Source organism: Notolabrus celidotus, chromosome 6, assembly GCF_009762535.1.
Source record: "Notolabrus celidotus isolate fNotCel1 chromosome 6, fNotCel1.pri, whole genome shotgun sequence".
Lineage (NCBI taxonomy): Eukaryota > Metazoa > Chordata > Actinopteri > Labriformes > Labridae > Notolabrus > Notolabrus celidotus.
Window position 1 is genome coordinate 38,461,069 of NC_048277.1, and position 20,185 is coordinate 38,481,253.

The 20,185-nt window shown below is 43.9% G+C and overlaps 1 protein-coding gene across 1 annotated transcript; it reads right to left on the reverse strand.

Moving 5' to 3' along the window:
• Positions 1–1,767: 1,767 nt before the first annotated feature.
• si:ch1073-174d20.2 (AFG3-like protein 1) lies at positions 1,768–19,528 on the reverse strand. The gene is made up of 16 exons (XM_034685115.1): positions 19,214–19,528; positions 16,376–16,460; positions 13,404–13,465; positions 13,133–13,282; positions 11,605–11,676; positions 11,397–11,521; positions 11,043–11,313; positions 8,616–8,753; positions 8,391–8,544; positions 8,199–8,306; positions 7,974–8,099; positions 7,738–7,848; positions 7,535–7,650; positions 6,995–7,195; positions 6,707–6,901; positions 1,768–5,272 (listed from the first exon to the last, which is right to left on the reverse strand). The coding sequence occupies exons 1-16, from the start codon at positions 19,346–19,348 to the stop codon at positions 5,042–5,044; spliced, it is 2,280 nt and encodes a 759-aa protein (XP_034541006.1). The 5' UTR covers positions 19,349–19,528; the 3' UTR covers positions 1,768–5,041.
• Between the last annotated feature and the right edge of the window lie 657 nt (positions 19,529–20,185).

The following is a 20,185-nucleotide window of genomic DNA, read 5'->3' on the forward strand; positions in this document are numbered from 1 at the left end:
GGCCAGCTCTCCGAAAGCCTCCTCCACTGTTGCCAATCATTATCATAACGATTAATGTCTGCTACTGTCTCTTTAAAGGTGACATATTACACTCTTTTTCATCAACACATATTGGTCTAAGAGGTCCCCAAAACATGTCTTTAAAGTTTATGCTCAAAAAAACACTTTGAAATCAGATTCTGGTCTGCCTGTAAAACCCTCTTCTTCAGCACAGTCTGTTTTCTCTCTGACCACGCCCCCTCAGGAAGTGGGTGTGGCCTCCTTGGCTGTCCAGCATGTTGATCTAATGTTTACATGTTGGCTGAATATACACGGCTGCTCACAGACCCGCGTTACTTCAACCCTCTGAATCTGATCCAGAATCTGATCCTGACGGAGAGGCGCCTGCAGCAGGACCTTTCTGAACCATTGGTCACAGATTTAGTGTTTCTTGTTGTTTTATTTGTCAGCATGTCGACGTGTGTCTTGGTACACAGCTACCAACATGTAGCTATGTGGCTATGCTAACTAGCGCTAGCACTTTTTCCCATGAAAACTAAAAATCATCCACTAGATCTTCAAATCTGCAGACGTGGGGAGTCAAAGCGACCTTTGTGTTTATTGGGCGGCAGTAGCTCAGTCCATAGGGACTTGACTTGGGAACCAAAGAGTTGCCAGTTCTAGTCCCAGTGTGGATGAAATTTGGCAAGTGGACTAGTGGCTGGAGAGGTGCCCTTGAGCAAGGCACTGAACCCCCAACTGCTTGGGGTGCGCTGGTTGCTGGCAGCATCCTCACTCTGACATCTCTCCCAAAGTGCATGTTCACTGCATGTGTGTGCATTGCATGTATATATATCTTCTTCTTCTTCTTCTTCTATCAAGACAGCCTACAACTAGCATGCCTCCCTCCTAAGCTCCTTGTTAGCACACATGTGTGCAGGGAATGAAAAACGGAGGAGGGGTTGAGTTGTATTTTATACAGTCTATGGGCTGAACAAGCTCCGAGCTCTGACTTCCTGTTACAGACCGGATGGCGTTGTGACGTATGAAAAACACTGAAAACTGAAACGGCTGGTTTCAGCACACATTTACAGAAAGGTGGAGAAATCAGAACAGGGGCAGAATGGAGTCTTTGACTTTTCAGGGGGTTTGTAGACAGGGACACAGATTTCAGGGAGAGAACCATTAAAAAGAACATTTTGAATATGTCACCTTTAAGTTTGGAAATGGACAGATAAATAATCTCCATCAACAAAGAAAAGAGCAGAGGGTTTCTGTTTGGTGAGTGTTACGGTTATTACGCCCTTATATGGAGAGTCACCAATCTGTGATGTCATAAATTGTTCATAAATCTCGTATTGCTCTCGCTTAATTCTCACGTCACTTTTTGAACAAGCCCACATCACAATCTGAAACTTTGCCCGCCTTTGGTATTAATATTCACCAACTTAACTTAATACTTGTTTCTATAAAAATGAAAAAACTTGAATGCTAACTCTTTAAAGAAGAACTCAGAGGCGATTTAACCCCATTAAAGTCTTTTTTTGGGGGGGCTCTTTCATGCCTCGATTGAGCGATCATAGAGTGTTAAGTGTCAGAGGTCATATTTAAGCCCAGGGACCGCTCTGAGGACTCTGTACATGGGGCGGATACTTTAAAACCGAGCTAACCCAGCGTCCCTACATAGATATGTTAATATCAGATGTTTTCACACCTACAAAGATCAAAACTCAACTTATAAAATATAAATAAAACGTGATGTTCCTGATTCACAGAGCTGGCACACGGTTCAAAGGAAAACACTCTGTATGTGTAGCTTTAATGGTTCTGAAATAACAACATGTGAGGTCACAGAGGGGCGGAGCTTCAGCAGAAAATACACTTTCAGTACAAAGTTTGTGTTCACAGGATTTCACTGAGGTTTAATGACTTTGCAGCCTCAAAGTGAAACTAGAGGATGTTCAGATTCAGCTTCTGAACATGAAGCGTCTTCATCCAGCAGGAGCTGCTCTGAAGTAACAGAAAGGGCGCCCTCTGCTGGACCACTGATGCAATTACATCTATGTGCAGAACAGGAACAAACACCGTGCAGACTTCGGCACGAGAGGTTTTTATCCTGTTTTCAAGATTAAGCTGCTTTAATTGAATGTTAAATTTTGATATATTTTAAATATTTAAAGTTTCTGTAGATGGACTCAAATCTGGATTTATTCTCAGGATGTGAAAGTCCTACTTCAGTCGTATGTCTGATTTGAAAGAGACAAACTGGACTTTTTGAATCCAGATGAATCTATTCAGGGTGGAAATCAAGTCTTGGATGAATTTGAAGTTTTAATAATTTCAGTAAATGTTAAAATTTGATCTTAATTTGAGCTCAAACTTCTACTCAGTTGAGTTTTCCAGTTTCTGAGGACCCTAAATACTAGATTTCTGCAGCTCTGGGGATAATTCAGAGTTTTAATATTTACCCAGAAGAAGAAGAAAATAAAGAAAGCTTTTTTTTGTTTTACATTTGAGGAAACTTGGATGTATTATTCTCTCATTCCAAGAGAGCATCTCAAGTTTCAAATATCTGATAAAACTGATAAAAATAAACATGTTTCTGTTTCTCTGGAGGATTTTTTTAAAATCAGCAAAAATCCTTCAGAGGAAATAAAATATGAAACTGTCCCATGAGGCAGGGGGGTGAGGATGTAGCAGCTTCTTCTTCACTCATTATTATTATTACACAGAATGTACACGATCACCTGCATGAGAGGATTTGTAGAAAAGAAATCCGTCCATGAAAAATCTTCAAAAACAACGTCACGCTGTCAGCTCGCAAAAACTGTGAAAGTTCTTCTTCCTGTGGAGGCGTCAGTCAGAGAGAAAAACTCTCAGTGTGGAATAAATAAAGAGAAAAACTCAGTCTGTGGACACACCGAGGGGAGGTGTGCTTCAGGTACGCTCAGAAACTGGTCTCCCTTTGAAATCTACAGAGCCTGGTGGGTCTCACGTCAGACCACATGGTCCCAGAAACCAATCAGATCACAGCAAACGTCACTTAAAGCTCCAGTGAGGAGTTTTTTTTAAAGGTTATTTAAGGTCTGAAATTAACAGGGAGGCTTTTATATGACCTCAGGAAGAAAACAAGACCGTTAAAAAAAAAGACTGAATATTTAAATATCGTCATTATGTCTGAAAACGCCGTAAAAAGGGGGTAGGTGTCAGACCAGGCGACATGGTGAAAAGAAACCCTTGTTCACTTTCTACTTGGTAATGATTCGGATGTTTGACGGTTTAAATCAATCAAGATTAAGAAAACACGACTTTTACATGTGTACGACAAAATTAGCAAAGAGGTATAACTTTGTCCACAGGGGGCGCCAAAGTGGACACGGACGTCACGTCGCTCACTGGAGCTTTAAATTTAAAACTTGAGCTTCAAGTTTGATGGTTAGAAAAAAGCAGGATCAAAAAACGCAACTTTCACGTGCACAGGACAAGATCATGGAAGAAGTATGATTTGTCCACAGGGGGCGCCAAAGTGGACATGAATATAACGTTGCTCACTGGAGCTTTAAATCAAAAATATAAGCTTTAAGTTTGATGGTTAAAAGAAAGCAGGATCAGCAAACGCAACTTTCACGTGCACAGGACAAGATCATGGATGAGGTATGATTTGTCCACAGGGGGCGCCAAAGTGGACATGAATATAACGTTGCTCACTGGAGCTTTAAATTTAAAAAAACAAGCTTTAAGTTTGATGGTTAAAAGAAATCAGGATCAGGAAAAAAATCTTTGACGTGTACAGGACAAAAACAGCGAATAAGTATAACTTTGTCCACAGGGGGCGCCAAAGTGCACACCAACATAAAGTTGCTCACTGGAGCTTTAAATTTAAAACTTGAGCTTTAAGTTTGATGGTTAAAAGAAAGCAGGGTCAGAAAACGCAAATTTGATGTGCACACGACAAGATCAATCAGGAGGTATAACTTTGTCCACAGGGGGCGCCAAAGTGGACACAAACATAACGTAGCTCACTGGAGCTTTAAATTTAAAAACACAAGCTTTAAGTTTGATGGTTAAAAGAAATCAGGATCAGGAAAAAAAATCTTTGACGTGTACAGGACAAAAACAGCGAATAAGTATAACTTTGTCCACAGGGGGCGCCAAAGTGCACACAAACATAAAGTCGCTCACTGGAGCTTTAAATTTAAAACTTGAGCTTTAAGTTTGATGGTTAAAAGAAAGCAGGGTCAGAAAACGCGACTTTGATGTGCACAGGACAAGATGAAGGAAGAAGTACCACTTTGTCCACAGGGGGCGCCAAAGTGCACACAAACATAACGTCTCTCACTGGTGCTTTAAATTTAAAACTTGAGCTTTAAGTTTGATGGTTAAAAGAAAGCAGGATCAGGAAAAAAAACGTTGACGTGTACAGGACAAGATCAATCACGAGGTATCACTTTGTCCACAGGGGGCGCCAAACATAACGTTCCTCACTGGAGCTTTAAATTAGAAACTTCTCTTTAATAGCCTTTTTGGTCTTTTTGTACATCCGTGTAAAGCATCTTAGTTTATAATGAAACTGTTATACAAAGGGCCCACATTTAGTGAGTCTTAAAGGGGAAGTGTGCCAGTTTTTAAGCAGTTATCTCCTCTCTTTTCTTACATATCTTGGGTATTAAATGGTTAATAGTTATATATATTTCCTCAGGCGCTCTTAAGGACACCAGTACATTCAAACGAAGAGCTCTGTCTCTGTCAGGATCCTCTCTGTAATGATGTCTGATGCTTTTCGGAGCCAGTCAGCAACAAGAACAGGAAGTTCATGTGAACGTTTTCACCCTGGAGAAACATCTGGATCTGTAACTGTCGGTAAAAACGAACTTTCAGTCGTTCAACAACAAAATAAGTCAAATAGAGGAAACGTGAAACCTGTGAAGTGGTCTTAAAGGTGTCATTAAACCTGAGAAGTTCTGACTGTGAGGTGAAATAAATAACGTTTAATAATCTGAGAGAACCACAGTGACTCATTGATGAAACCCTCCAGGCTCTGCAGCACTGAGCTCTCCTGTCTCTACACGGCCTGCTGCTTCTCCTGAGTCTGCTTCGCCTCCTCCGCCTCCTCTCCTCCCCGCTCCTGGTTCCAGTCTTTGAGGCCCTCTGGCAGACTCGTGTCCTCCTCGAAGCTCCCCGTCCCCTCCACGAACTCCTCGTACGTCGACTTCTCCTCGAACGGTCTCGGGCCCAGCAGCTCCAGCATGTCGGCCTTGTCCAGGACCTCCTTCTGGAGGAGACGCTGCCCCACCTGAGGAGGAGGAGGAGGAGAGAACGGGGGGTGTAGTTTAGAAAACGCTGCAGCTCGAGGACTGACTAGAACTCAGAAGAGAGCACATCTCTCCCGTGTTAGCTTCTCTTCCCTCTCTAGAACTCTACGCTCCCAACATGCAGGCCTGCTCATCGTACCTAAAGTCTCTAAAAGTAGTATGGGAGGTAGAGCCTTCAGTTATCAGGCCCCTCTCCTTTGGAATCATCTACCAGTCAGGGTCCGGGAGGCAGACACCCTCTCTACTTTTAAGAGTAGGCTTCAAACTTTCCTTTTTGATAAAGCTTATAGTTAGAGCTGGATCAGGCTTGGACCAGGTCTTAGTTATGCTGCTATAGGCTTAGACTGATACACTGGGATCCTGTCTTTCCCTCTCTCTCCTCTCTCTGCCTGTCTCTCACTTTAACTCTTCCTGTCCCATTAAAGTTACTAACCATAGACCTTTCTGGAGTCCCTGAGCTCCCTTGTCTCGTAGGTTCCTCTGGATCTCTGCTGTAGATTCCTTTTTTGGGGTCTGTTATTCATCCTTTCTTTCTTTCTTTACTTCTTTCTTTCATCCTTCCTTCCTTTCCTTCTTTCTTTCTTCTTTCCATGTTTCCTCATCCTTTATGTCTCCTTTTCTTATCTCATCCTTTCCTTCTGTCAACCCTTCCCCATTTCTTCTCCTCTTTTTCTTTCTTCTGGTCTCCCTCTCTTCTCTCTTTTCTTAGACCTTTCTGGAGTCCCTGAGCTCCCTTGTCTCGTAGGTTCCTCTGGATCTCTCATTCTTTCTTTCTTTCTTTCTTTCTTTGTTCTTTCCATGTTTCTTCATCCTTTATGTCTCCTTTTCTTATCCTGTCCTTTCCTTCTATTCTTTCCTTCACCATTTATTCTTTCCTTCCTCCCTTCCTTCCTTTCTTTCTTTCTTTCTTTCTTCATTTTCTTTCCTTTTCCCTTTCTGCTTTCTTTCTTTCTTTCTTTCCTCTTTCCATGTTTCTTCATCCTTTATGTCTCCTTTTCTCACCCCGTCCTTTCCTTCTGTCATTCCTTCACCATTTCTTCTCCTCTTTTTCTTTCTTCTGGTCTCCCTCTCTTCTCTCTTTTCATAGACCTGGTTCTGGAGTCCCTGAGCTCCCTTGTCTCGTAGGTTCCTCTGGATCTCTGCTGCTGTGGACGTGGTCCAGACTCCAGCTGCTACAACTACTACTATCCGTCTCCCCACTATCATCTCTCTCTCTCTCTTCATCTCCCTCTATCCCTCTCTCCAACACGGTCTCAGCAGATGTGTGTCTAACATGAGTCTGGTCCTGCTGGAGGTTTCTGCCTGTTAAAGGAAGTTTGTCCTTGCCACTGTAACTTGCTAAATGCTGCAAAGTGCTCTGCTCATGGTGGATTAAGATGAGATCAGACTGAGTGAAGGTACGGGTCGTGTCTCACCAGCTCCACCAGCTCCTTCTTCTCCTGGATGAGCAGCATGGTTCTCTGGTACGCTTGCTCCACCAGCTCCCTGACCTCCTCGTCGATGAGCTCCGCCGTGGCCTCGCTGTACGGCTTCTCCATCACCATCTCGCCCTGCCGGGGAAGATCGAACGACACCTGCCCCACCTTATCGCTCATCCCGAACTGAACCACCTGAGGGAAGGAAAGGGTTAACAGAGAGCTAAAGAGACACACACTATCCTAATGTGTGTGTGTGTGTGTTTGTGTGTGTTTGTGTGTGTGTACCTGGGCGTAGGCGGACTGTGTGACCTTCTTCAGGTCGTCCTGAGCTCCGGTGGTGATCTTGCCGAAGAAGGTCTGCTCGGCCACTCGGCCCCCCAGCATCATGCACATCCTGTCGAAGAGCTGGTCTTTGCTGTACAGGTACTGCTCTCTGGGCAGGTACTGAGCGTAACCCAGACCCTTACCTCGGGGGATGATTGACACCTGCACACACACACACACACACATTACAGCTTCTTGGTCACAATCTGTGGAGTATTTGAGAGCAGTTCCAGAGCTTCAAAAAGTCAGGTGAGAATTATGCGAGAGCCACACTCAATTTGTGACATCACAGATTGGTGTTTTTTTGTGATGGGCTTTTTTGTCTCTTTCCAAACATGCTGGGTCAGATTCATGACAAATTCAAAACACAGGTTAACTCAACGATGATGCTTTTACACATGGCAACAGCAGAGGAGGCTTCAGGAGAGCCGGCCAATCAGACGAACTCTAAGCACGTCATGATGTGTAGGAGGAGTGCGTGTCAGCAGGTGGAAGTCGTACCTTCAGCAGGGGGTCGGCGTGCTGCAGGAACCAGCCCACGATGGCGTGTCCCGCTTCATGATAGGCCACCGTCTTCTTCTCTGTGGGCTGCAGGACCTGAGTCTTCTTCTCCAGACCTGAATCACACGAACATCCTCCTCAGTCTCAGAGTGAAAACAAACAAACACAGAGACTCTCTAACGTCTCTTTAAAGTACGACTGACCTCCGATGACTCGGTCGATGGCGTGCTCAAAGTGTTTGGCGTTGACCGAGGGGTCCAGGTGTCGGGCGGCGATCAGCGCAGCCTCGTTACAGACGTTAGCGATGTCGGCTCCTGATTGATTTAAAGAGACACACACGTCAATCAATGAAACCAACAACCTTAACTCCTCCCCCGTACATCATCACCTTCATCTTTCAATCTTTAAGTTTTATTGACAAGATGAAGCCGTTACATACCGGTGAACCCCGGCGTGGCCGCGGCCATCTTCCTGGCTAGGACGTCTTTGTCCATGCTGGGGTCCAGCTTGATGGGTCTCAGGTGGACTTTAAAGATGGACGCTCTGCCTTTGATGTCAGGAGGACCTGAAAGAAGTGTTTTGTTTCTTTTTGTCAAATCAAATAAGCAAAGTGAAGACGTGACGAGGACTTCCTGAAAACCAGTGATCAATATCTGAACTGTACCGATGTAGATCTGTCTGTCGAAGCGTCCCGGCCTCATCAGAGCAGGATCCAGGATGTCCGGTCTGTTGGTTCCAGCCAGGACCACCACGTTAGTCGCCGTGTTAAAACCTTCAAATGAAAAAAACCCAGAAAGTTAAAACCTGAAACGTTTAAAACTCAAACATTTCAACAAACCCTGTATCTCTAACGTACCGTCCATCTCCACCAGCAGCTGGTTCAGCGTGTTCTCCTGCTCGCTCTGACCTCCAAAGTTCCCCCCGCCTCTCTTCCTCCCCACGGCGTCGATCTCATCGATGAAGAGGATGCAGGGGGCGTTCTTCCTCGCCATGGCGAACATGTCCCTCACCTGTGGAAGACAAACTCAATCAGCTGGATTCTTCAGGCTCCTGTCATCAGCAGAAGGGTCTTTGTGCTCACCCTGGCAGGACCCACGCCCACAAACATCTCCAGGAACTCGGAGCCGTTGACGGTGATGAAGGGGACGTTGGCTTCTCCGGCGGTGGCTTTAGCCAGCAGAGTCTTCCCCGTGCCCGGAGGTCCGGACAGCACGGCGCCCTGAGAAACCACGAGACACATACAGTTGAGGTCAAAATGATTAGCCCACCTTGTGAAATTAGATAAAACCCTTGATTTCTCCATGAAAATGACCATAAAAAACAAGTGTTTAACAAAGTCAAAATGTTCACTGTGTTTGATTTGGATATTTTAGCTGAACATTTCAAAAACAAAAGAACTGGTCATTCACTCCTCCAGCACTCACAGCCCGGCTCACTTTCTGTCGCCCCCCACCTTCTACTGTTACTGTACCAAAGCATCATCCAACCCATCCTCCTCTACTGTTCCCCCCTGCTACTACAACATGCTAACTGTCTCCAACAAAAACAAACTCATACACACCACAAACACTGCCACCAAAATCATCCGCCTCCCTACACCCAACCTGTCTGACCTCAACAACAGAGCCATCACACGCAGAGCACGCACTACAACACTGGACCCCCAACACCCCCTCTACTCAGTCTTCACACTACTCCCCTCCGGCCGCAGGTACAGATCCCCTTACTGTAGGCGAGCCCGGTTTGGCAGAAGCTTCGTCCCATCGGCCATAGCACTGCTAAACAGAATGCCACTGTAATGTGTTCGGTGTGTTTATATGTGTCCAGTGTGTTCATATGTGTTCGGTGTGTTTTATATGTGCCCAGTGTGTGCATATGTGTCTGGTGTGTATATTTGTGGGATGCGGGGCACCATTGCTGTGAGGCTGGGTGGATGGTTATGGTTATTGTGTTCATACATGTATTCCTGTACAGACGGTGGCAACAAATCTCCTTATTAAGGACAAATAAAGATCTATCTATCTATCTATCTTATTGATGCAATGATTTGAAACAAGAAAAGGTAAAAATGGCATGTCCAAAATTATTCGCCCCCTGGCCCTAAGTAGTCAATAGTGCACCCTCTCTGAGCCACACCTGACAACAACCTCTTCAAGTAGTTCTTTACAAGGTTGGCACATGTCTCTGGAGGGATTTTGGCCCATTCTTCCAATGGAAATTGGTCCAGCTGCTCCAAAGTACATGGTTTCTGCATGGACGTTCACTTTGAGCACCCGCCACAGATTCTCCACAGGATTTAGATCTGGGCTCTGTACAGGCCACTCCAGGACCTTGGTTTAGGTGTCCTTTAAGAACTGTTGGACCGATTTTAAAGTATTCTTTGGGTCATTGTCTTGCTGGAAGACCCAGCGCCGACCAAAGCCTAGACTAGGAGCAGAGTTCTTCACATTATCCCTCAAAATGTCAACATAACTTTCTTTTTTCATGATGCCATGCAACCAGAACAAGGCTGCCAGCAGTACGATGCTCCCTCCACCATGTTTAATTCTGAGGACCGTGTTCTAAAGGTTGAAGGATTCTCCCAACAACATTCATGTGTCCAAAAAGTTCCATCAGACCAAAGGATGGACTTCCAAACTCATCTCTACCTTTCAAATGTTCATGGTAAACCTCAGTTTGGCTCTGATGTGTCGCTCTTTGAGTAAAGGGGTTCTTCTGGGACGATGGTCCTGAAGCCCACTATGATGAAGATCCCTCACAACTGTGCTCCTTCAAACATCAACTCCAGAGGAGGTCAGGTCAGCAACAATCACCTTGTTAGATGTCCGGAGCTTCTTGTTGACATCTTTGACTACTTTCCTCTCCAGAGTTCTTGAGATCTTGTGTTTTCTACCTCGCCTAGGTTTGTTTCTAACAGAGTTTGTCTCCTTGTACTTTGCAATGATGCAACATACAGCTGTTGTAGACACTGTAAAACACCTGGACATGACAGTATAGCCTTCCCCCTTATTATGAGCCTCCATTATCTTCTTTCTGAGCTCAAGACTGATTTCCATTGTCTCTGGCATGGTTAGTAAGAGTAGTCTCTCTCAATAAGGTGTTCAAGTGCCCTGTTTGGAGTCCCTTAAGTAAATCTCAATGCTGATTGGATGCTCAGGTGTTGTTAGGAAACAAACTGACTGCTCAGGTGTGTTTTAAAAGTAAAAATTCACATGGGGGCTGATCATTTTGACCACCCCATTTTTCACTATATTTCATATATAAAGTTATCCTAAAAATGCATTTTACATTCCAAAATGCACCAAAGCCACTAAAGAACTCTGGTGAATGTTTGCTCATATCAAGTTTTATCAATGATTCAAACTTTGGGCAGAATTTAAGGGAAATGTTCCAGAAGTCCTGGGGGGCTGATCATTTTGACCTCAAGTGTAGTTAGGTTGAGTTAGCATAACGTTAAATATTACTCCCGTAGAGCCGACAGTTCGCCGGTTCCTCCGTGTGTTCGTACCTTGGGGATCTTGGCCCCGAGGTCCTGGTACTGCTGCGGGTTCTTCAGGAAGTTGACGAACTCGAGGATCTCCAGCTTGGCCTCCTCGCAGCCCGCCACGTCTTTGAACTTCACGTCGATGTTGTCCTTCATCATCTTCGCCGTGGACTCGCTCATGCTGAAGGGCCCTCCCCTCCCGCCGCCGGGGCCTCCCCCCATCGGCCCTCGCCGCAGCGTGTAGAGCAGGAAGCCGGCGAGGAGCAGCGTGGGGACGATGCTGAACAGGAAGGAGCTGAGCGGGGAGAGAGAGGAGGAGGAGGGTGAGTATCAGAGAACGTGTTGAAGTCTTTCAAAGTGAGTGGTGTTTAAACTCACCCGTCGCTCTCTGTGCTGTAGATCACAGCCGGTCTGTGCGAGGACTCCAACCCGAGCTCATAGTGAGCCGCCTCCAGGTTCCTCTCGAAGGTGTCCACGCTGCCGATGTTGAACCACACGTAGTTCTGCGTGCACACGTGATGTCATTAAGATAACGAAGAATTAAGATGCTGCAGATCACTTAAAGGAGATAAAACATGTCTGCTACCGTGTCGGAGTCGGCTCCCGGGACCAGGATCACTCTGACGTACTGTTTGTTGACGACTTCTAACCGCTCCACCTGAAGAGAGAGGAAACGTGTTCATCTCAGAGTCTTTAAGAGGAACTTTAAAGGTGACATATTCTGCTCTTCTTCATCAACATATTGGTCTAAGAGGTCCCCAAAACATGTCTTTAAAGTTTATGCTCATAAAAACACTTTGAAATCAGATTCTGGTCTGCCTGTAAACCCCTCTTCTTCAGCCCTGCTCAGAACAGGCTGTTTTCTGTGTCTGTGCCTTTAAATGAGAATGAGCTCTCTGACCACGCCCCCTCAGGAAGTGGGTGTGGCCTCGGCTCTCCGGCATGTTGATCTAATGTTTACATGTTGGCTGAATATACACGGCTGCTCACAGACCCGCGTTACTTCAACCCTCTGAATCTGATCCAGAATCTGATCCTGACAGAGAGGCGCCTGCAGCAGGACCTTTCTGAACCATTGGTCACAGATTTAGTGTTTCTTGTTGTTTTATTTGTCAGCATGTCGACGTGTGTCTTGGTACACAGCTACCAACATGTAGCTATGTGGCTATGCTAACTAGCGCTAGCACTTTTTCCCATGAAAACTAAAAATCATCCACTAGATCTTCAAATCTGCAGACGTGGGGAGTCAAAGCGACCTTTGTGTTTATTGGGCGGCAGTAGCTCAGTCCATAGGGACTCAACTTGGGAACCAAAGGGTTGCCAGTTCTAGTCCCAGTGTGGATGAAATTTGGCAAGTGGACTGGTGGCTGGAGAGGTGCTTGTTCACTGCCAAGGTGCCCTTGAGCAAGGCACTGAACCCCCAACTGCTTGGGGTGCGCTGGTTGATGGCAGCATCCTCACTCTGACATCTCTCCCAAAGTGCATGTTCACTGCATGTGTGTGCATTGTATGTATATATATGTTTCTTCTTCTTCTTCTTCTTCTTCTTCTTCTTCTTCTATTAAGACAGCCTACAACTAGCATGCCTCCCTCCTAAGCTCCTTGTTAGCACACATGTGTGCAGGGAATGAAAAACGGAGGAGGGGTTGAGTTGTATTTTATACAGTCTATGGGCTGAACAAGCTCCGAGCTCTGACTTCCTGTTACAGACCGGATGGCGTTGTGACGTATGAAAAACACTGAAAACTGAAACGGCTGGTTTCAGCACACATTTACAGAAAGGTGGAGAAATCAGAACAGGGGCAGAATGGAGTCTTTGACTTTTCAGGGGGTTTGTAGACAGGGACACAGATTTCAGGGAGAGAACCATTAAAAAGAACATTTTGCATGATATGTCACCTTTAAGACATTGTCTGAAGAGAGAAGGTATCAGAGAGAGTCCAAGAAGTGAGACGGTCTAAAGGTCTAATTCACAAAGTTCTGCAGTTTGCTCTTGTTTCGCGTCAGAGAGTGAGGATGCTAACAGCTCGCTGTGCGCTCTCACCCTGACGTGACTCACATCTGTCCACATGTATGATGATGAGCACTTCTAACACTGTGAGCTTGCTCCTTACCATCCCTCGGCCCACGTAGCGGTGCACGAACTCCTTCCAGCTGATCTCTTTGCCGTTGTCTCTGAAGTAAACGTAGAGCAGAGCCGAACTGATCCCCGCCGCGGCCACCGCCAGGTAACGGAACTCCTTCTCGTCCCAGGGGAAGTCTCCCTGAAGATCAGGAGAGGAACCGGTGAGCTCGTTATTTTATAGGATACATAAAGGGATTAAAGACGCTCCTGATTTGGACTTGATGATTCTTTCATCTCTTGACTTTGTAAACCTGACGTACCTTTTGTAATCTGCTCCACCAGTCCTTTCCTCCTCCTCCTCTCTTCCCTCCACCCTTACCATCTGAAACACAGAGGAGCGTTTATTCAACACTTTCAGACCTCAGTCCGATGGACGATCGTTAACGACAGGCTAATAAAAGAATTAAAGGAGGGAGGAATGTTCTTCATGAAAAGAAAACAAGGTTGATTTATAGCTATGAGATAAAAAGTCTAAATTATGAAACCTTGATTTTGACCTTTTCATCTCATTATCACTTCTCTCTCTTACTCCCCTCTATCTGTCTTTCCAGACCCAACTCAGTCGAGGCATGATGGCTGCCTAACATGAGTCTGGTCCTGCTGGAGGTTTCTGCCTGTTAAAAGGAAGTTTGTCCTCTCCACTGTAACTAGCTAAATACTGCGATGTGCAATGCTCATGATGGATTAAGGTGGGGTCAGACTGAGTCTTACCCTGTCTTGGTGTTGGGTCTCTGTTCATAATTTGACATAGTGTGGTCTAGACCTCCTATGTTTGTAAAAGCGTCTTGAGATAACGTTTGTTGTGATTTGGCGCTATACAAATAAAGGTTGATTGATTGATTGATTGATTATCATGGATCTCTCATAATTAAGACTTTTGATATATTGTAATATATATTTTTTATAATTTCAAACTAATGACTATCCCATAAAGTCAACCTACCATCTCATCATTTCATGTTTTGATCTCATAATTATGGTTTTATATTTTAGGACTTTTTTCACTGCATTTTGACTTTTTATCTCACAAGTTCGACTTTTTAAATCTTACCACAGAATTATGACTTTTACATTAAAACTATTATTTACGGGGCGCTGGTGGCCTAGCGGTCTAAGCGCCCCACATACAGAGGCTACAGTCCTCGTCGCAGGGGTCGCCGGTTCAATTCCCGGTCGGTCGACCATTTCCTGCATGTCTTCCCCCGCTCTCTGCTCCCCATATTTCCTGTCTCTCTTCAGCTGTCGTATCAAATAAAGGCAAAAAGGCCAAAAATATAACTTAAAAAAAAACAAAAAACTATTATTTACCATTCCAGAATTTTATATTTTTTATTTGCATTTACCTAAGTGTAGTAAAATTTGTATTGTAACCCTTTCCAAATAAAAATACAATAGAAGCAGTCTCTAAATGTCGACTCAGAGTCCTGCAGGAGTAACAGTCCTAACTTCATTACATCGTCTCCTCCTGCATCATGTGAGCTCCTAATGAAAGCCCGGTCAGAGGAGGATGGAGCTTCATATTCTTTCTTTCCCACAAACTGTGTCGACCAGAAGAAAGATCAACTCTTATGTGCAGAGGTGTCAAGTAACAAAGTACAAATACTTTGTTACCTTTCTTAAAGCTGGGGTTGGTAGTCTCAGAAAACTAGCATGAATTTGAATGTAGCATTTCCTCATGACTCCGTCTAACCCCTCCCCTCCTCCCCTCAGAGATCCTCCAAAACGACGCCCCCCCTTTCACATGCACGACATGGCTGCTGTTAGCACTCACAACTGTCATGCTAGCATTATCCAGTTGTCATGGTGACACGATATCAGGAGAAAAGTTATAACACATATATAACACTGTAACAGCTCTACTGTTTGTTAAACCTGTTCAGTGTGGATGCTCTTAATTCCTACAGTGTTGACAGTCAGTGAAGGCATCAGGAGAGGTGTAGAGTGTGTGAGCGGGAGAGAGGAGAGACAAGAGGAGAAGTTCTTCATTCATTCAAACATTGATTGTTTGTTGGTTGGCGTGGTAACGGCCGACAGTGACCAGTTAGTAAAGATCAACGTGTTCACCAATCGGCTCGTCATCCCTACAGCGTCCGGACGGACGCTACAGTACATCTACATTTCTGTAGGACTTACTGAATGTCATTAATTCTTCTGCTTGTCAGAGCCCCCGTGGTGAGAGCTTTTTAGACTCTGATCCGGACTACAGTCCTGAGCAAAGACCCTCATGGGGTCAGAGGGGACAGGCCCGAGGTGGAGCGAGAGGGACAGTCAGTAGAGTCAGGGGAAGCAGAGGCAGGAGACGGGGAGTGAACGCCGGGGAAATGTACGCTCTGCAGGAGGCGGGCAGAACGGCAGGACGGGATCTGATTGGTTTAAAATTTTGGCACCCAAAAACGGTGATTGGTTGGTGTTTTCCCAGGTTTACTCCGGCTGTAGATAGCAGCTTTTTTTACCTCTTTTTTAAGAACACATTATGTATTGATTACCATCAGGACATAAAGATCATTTTAACCAGGAGAACAAAGAGTGGATCTAAATCTGAACACCAACCCCAGATTTAAGTAGAAATGTTGTGTATCTATACTTTACTGGAGGAATTATATTTCAGCCGACTTCTTACTTCTACCTGTTTCCTTTCCTGTTTCATTCCGGCTTTTCATCTTTTAAAAAAAACACATTATGTACATTTACATTCTAATAAAGGCTGTTGATAACATGAAGCCTGTGAAGTTTGACTTTTTGCACCATTAAAACACTTATAGGCAACTAGTCATCATACCTCCCGCTCCATGAAACATGTTCATGCTCAGTAGAACACATATATGTTCTTTAATGTGTTTGCATTTTACTAAAATGAGTTCATTTGCAGTGGGCATAAATGCAGCTGAAACAGGTGCAACCTAAATATATTAATATAACATTATAGTCATTAAGGCCTTTAGAAACATGTTGTTTTGGGGAGTTGGGGTTGTTCACTAAAGGTCCCTGTGGTGCAGCCTAAGCTTTGATCATTAATGATATTTTTTCCTCTTACATTACTTTGACTTTTATACTTGAAGCAGTTTTGAAACCTTTTACACTTTGACTTGAGTAAAAAGCTTGAGTTGATACTTTAACTTCTACAGAAGTCTTTTTAAACCCCAGTATTTAAACTTCTACCTGAGGAATGAATGTGAATACTTTGACACCTCTGCTCATGAGTACACTAACTCTCCTTCTCTCTGACTCTCACCTTTAGGTTCAGAGGAGTAGAGACGTCTCTGAGCCGCCTGGAATCTACGACAGGAGAGGAAGTTTGATGGAGACCGAGAAAAGTTCTGGAAAAGACCAAAGAAGGAGCGTTAGTACACTGAATACACTCACCACAACAACAACAACAACAACTACAACTACAGTCATGGCCAAAAGTTTTGAGAATGACACAAATATTACATTTTCACAAAGTCTGCTGCTTCAGGGTTTTTAGGTGTTTTTTCTATGGTATAATGAAATACAATTAGAAGCATTTCATAAGTATCAAAAGCTTGTATTGAGAATTACACAGAATTCATGCAATAAGTCAATATTTGCAGTGTTGACCCTTCTTTTTCAAGACCTCTGCAATTCTCCCTGGCATGCTGTCAATCAACTTCTGGACCAAATCCTGACTGATGGCAGTCCATTCTTGCATAATCAATGCTTGGAGTTTGTCAGAATTGTCAGAATCACTGTGACTGTGTTTTGATTCTCTTGATTCACAGAAAAATGCCATGAAAGGTCTGTGTTGCACATTTACGACGGTCCCTGAATGCATCTCGCAGTGACAGAGGCACTTGACAGTCAGTTCACGGCACTCTGAAGTGAATCTGCATCTTTGTTGACTATGAGTTGATCAAAACTTACTAAATGTGTCTGATGTTTCACCAAACTGGATTAAATCAAGCTGTAGACGCAGAGCTTTTTACGGTGATGGCGGCAACAACGTCAAACCTCGAATATTAAACAGACGTCCCCTGATTGTGTCTTTGTCACTAACGCACACCAGGGGGTAAAAATCCTCAATGAAGATGAGACAGATGCATGGAGGTGAGGAGAGCTGGTTCATGAAGTACACCTGCTGCAGGTAGAGACCAAGCTAACACTGAGCCCCTCAATCTATAAATAACAACGTTGTCATGGTCACTTGTCCTGCCTGCTGTCCCCTCTCTTCACCCGTTCCTGGAGGGACTGATAAAAGTGACATTGAGTGGTACAATTATCAACTACAACATATGTTAATCATAGGAGGGAAAATCTTGGTCATCATATTTTTCCAAAGGATTTAATCTCTGGTGGATATCACGCTGCAGACGTCATATAGCTGAGAGGACCCTCTGTATCTCCTCATCCTCCCACTTTTCAAAACGACCCACCATGGCAGCTGATATACTGTACGGAGGACTTTACACCTACTAGGACCCAAGTGTAAGAATGAAGTTGTAACTTAGGCTGACGTTGGAACTATCTCAGCTGGTGCAACACACAAAACGTAAGTAGAGTGTAAACTCCATCCTAAATGAGAAGTTACGTTCAAACTAGGCTACGTTTGAACCATAGACTGTATAAAATATGGACGTAGTATCCGTGACGTCACCCGTCTGTTCCTGAGAGCTGTTTTGAAGCAAATCGACGGCAGCAGCCATATTGGTAATGCGGAACTCAACTGGGCAGAGTGTGACGTAGTGTGAGTCTCTTAGCCAATGGCTGTGTGTTCCCGACCGGGAGTCACGTCAGTCATGTCCTTATTTGGGCAAAACTCATAATCTTAATATCTTCTTAACCGTCATGTTAGAAAAAAATTCACCCCCCGTACAGTGTGTGCTGATAGAGAGATTAGCGTTGTAGGGCCAAGCCGTTTTTTGAACCAGGCTGTAAACATGTTTATTAATGCTGCAAAGATCGTCTTTTTCCCATTCATGTCTATGTGGTTTCCGGTGTTTCTGCAGCCAGCCTCAAGAGGATTTTCGATGTATTGCAGTTTATATCACTTCCGCATTGGCTTCATCGTTTGAGACCGGAGTTTGACGCTTGGTTTGAACTTACGCACAGCTGGTGCAACAGGCTGCAGGTCTCTAAGGGTGCTTTTAGTCTCCGCCGCAAGACTGATTATGACCCAGTTGTGCTCCACATGCTAATTTATTTCAATAAGAACGTTTGTTCCAGGTGAAAGAAAATTGAAAACAAAAAAAAGTGTGTTCGAGTAAGTTTCCTACTTCAGCTGGATCAGAGTTTCACGACGAATCGCCTTGCTTACAGTGTTGACATCATGTCACGTGTAACCGCCGTATCGTGATATGCGTTACCGTATCGTGCAAACATCGATATGCATATGACGTCATGTAGACTCTGTAACAGACCGGTACACAATGAAACCAAACTCTGTTGCTTACCATCTCCTCCCTCTGGTGTGATCAAACCAAAGTCAGAATCTGGTTCAATTATCAGAACTATTCAAGTTTAATCGCCGTATCGCGATATGCGTTACCGTATCGTGCAAATATCGACATGCATATGACGTCATGTAATCTCCATGCACTGCTTCCCTAAATATTTACTCAAACCAGAGTCAGTGTGTCCAAATGTAAACATATAAAGCACAGAGTCACTCTGCAGGAAGCACGATCACTTCCTTTAAAAGACATTTCAAACTCACATTTGATCTTTATCACATTAATCTAGTCTAACCTGCAGGTTTTACATGAGTCTGGATGACAGTTGTGTAACATATCAGCATGGAAAAGCATGTTTTTCTGATTATGAGTGTTTTTCAGCAGGTTGGAATCAATGCCGAATTAAAACATAGATTATAAACATGCTAAATGTTTCTTTAAAGGAGATTTAAAGAGTGAATAAAGACAGAGATGGTTGAAAATGTAGATTGTACAATGAGGTTTGGTGCTCAGCAAAAACAGGTGGATATCTGACCCCTATACAAACAAACCTCAGCTTCAAACTGACTTTCCTCTCATGCAGAGGGTGTTTTAGTTAGTTTGGTTACTCTCTGAAAAGTCATTTTTAACTGTTTTAATAAAAGTCCTCCAGGTTTTCTCACCGGGGCAGCAGAGCTTCGGAATCCGGCTGAGAAGAGCCGACCAGCGGTTACCGCAAAGAGCCGAGCTCGGGCGGCTCCAGGCCGCCGGCAGAGAGGCAGGGCGGCCGCCGAGAGAAGCCTCAGCACCTGAGACATCCTCCAGACCCCAACCGAGTCTTTAAACCCCCAAACACAGCTTTTAAAACCTGTCTGTTCGAGTCATCCTGATGAACCTCAGAGTGTTATTGAATAAGAGCTACAGCATGAAATGTCAACGAGAGGCAAGGATGATTAAAAAGCCCGAAAGACTGTCCCTTCAGATGCCTGACGGAAATTCCCACCAAGACAATAAAATACATGATTTAATATTTTAAGAAAACTGTGGATTATATCTGTAACTACATAAATGACAAGTATGTGTTTATATTTTTGTATAATTTAAATTAAAAACATTTAAAATGGTTTTGTTTCATTCAGGCATCACACAAGCTAGCTCCGGGCTTTCGCAGCAGACTCTCCCTCTGATTGGCTGAGAGAGAAAGGCACTTTGTCCTATGTAACGTTTTCTTCTGTAATATGGAGTGACTGAGCGTTTTACACTCCTTACATGACCAAATTACACAATTAAAATATCAGACAAGAAAATTAGACTTTTAAAATACATCATACAGCTTTAAAGGGGAATACATGTTTAAAAAAAGGTTGACAAAAAATGTTAAAAAAAAAAAGTTAAGAGGACTTTGAAGAAGTGATGTAACACACAGTCAACAACATTTAGTATTATCGGTCTATAATGAGAATTATTTGTGAAATAGTTTAAAGATTACTCAGTCAAATGAAAGTTTTAAATAACTAAAAGTAAATATCGATGTCTCTGAAATGCTAATTTAGTCTGAGAAAGTGTCAATAAAAAAACTTTATTTATATTCGTACACAAAACAAAGACAATCAGCAGCTAAAGAATCCACATTTTTATTTGAAAATATTCCTTAC

Coding starts and splice junctions, on each gene's coding strand:
- si:ch1073-174d20.2 (XM_034685115.1), bottom strand. CDS start 19,348: ATGTCTCAGGTGCTGAGGCTTCTCTCGGCGGCCGCCCTGCCTCTCTGC. Junction 16,461..19,213: donor TCCGAAGCTCTGCTGCCCCG/GTGAGAAAACCT, acceptor GGTCTTTTCCAG/AACTTTTCTCGGTCTCCATC. Junction 11,314..11,396: donor TACAGCACAGAGAGCGACGG/GTGAGTTTAAAC, acceptor CTCCCCGCTCAG/CTCCTTCCTGTTCAGCATCG.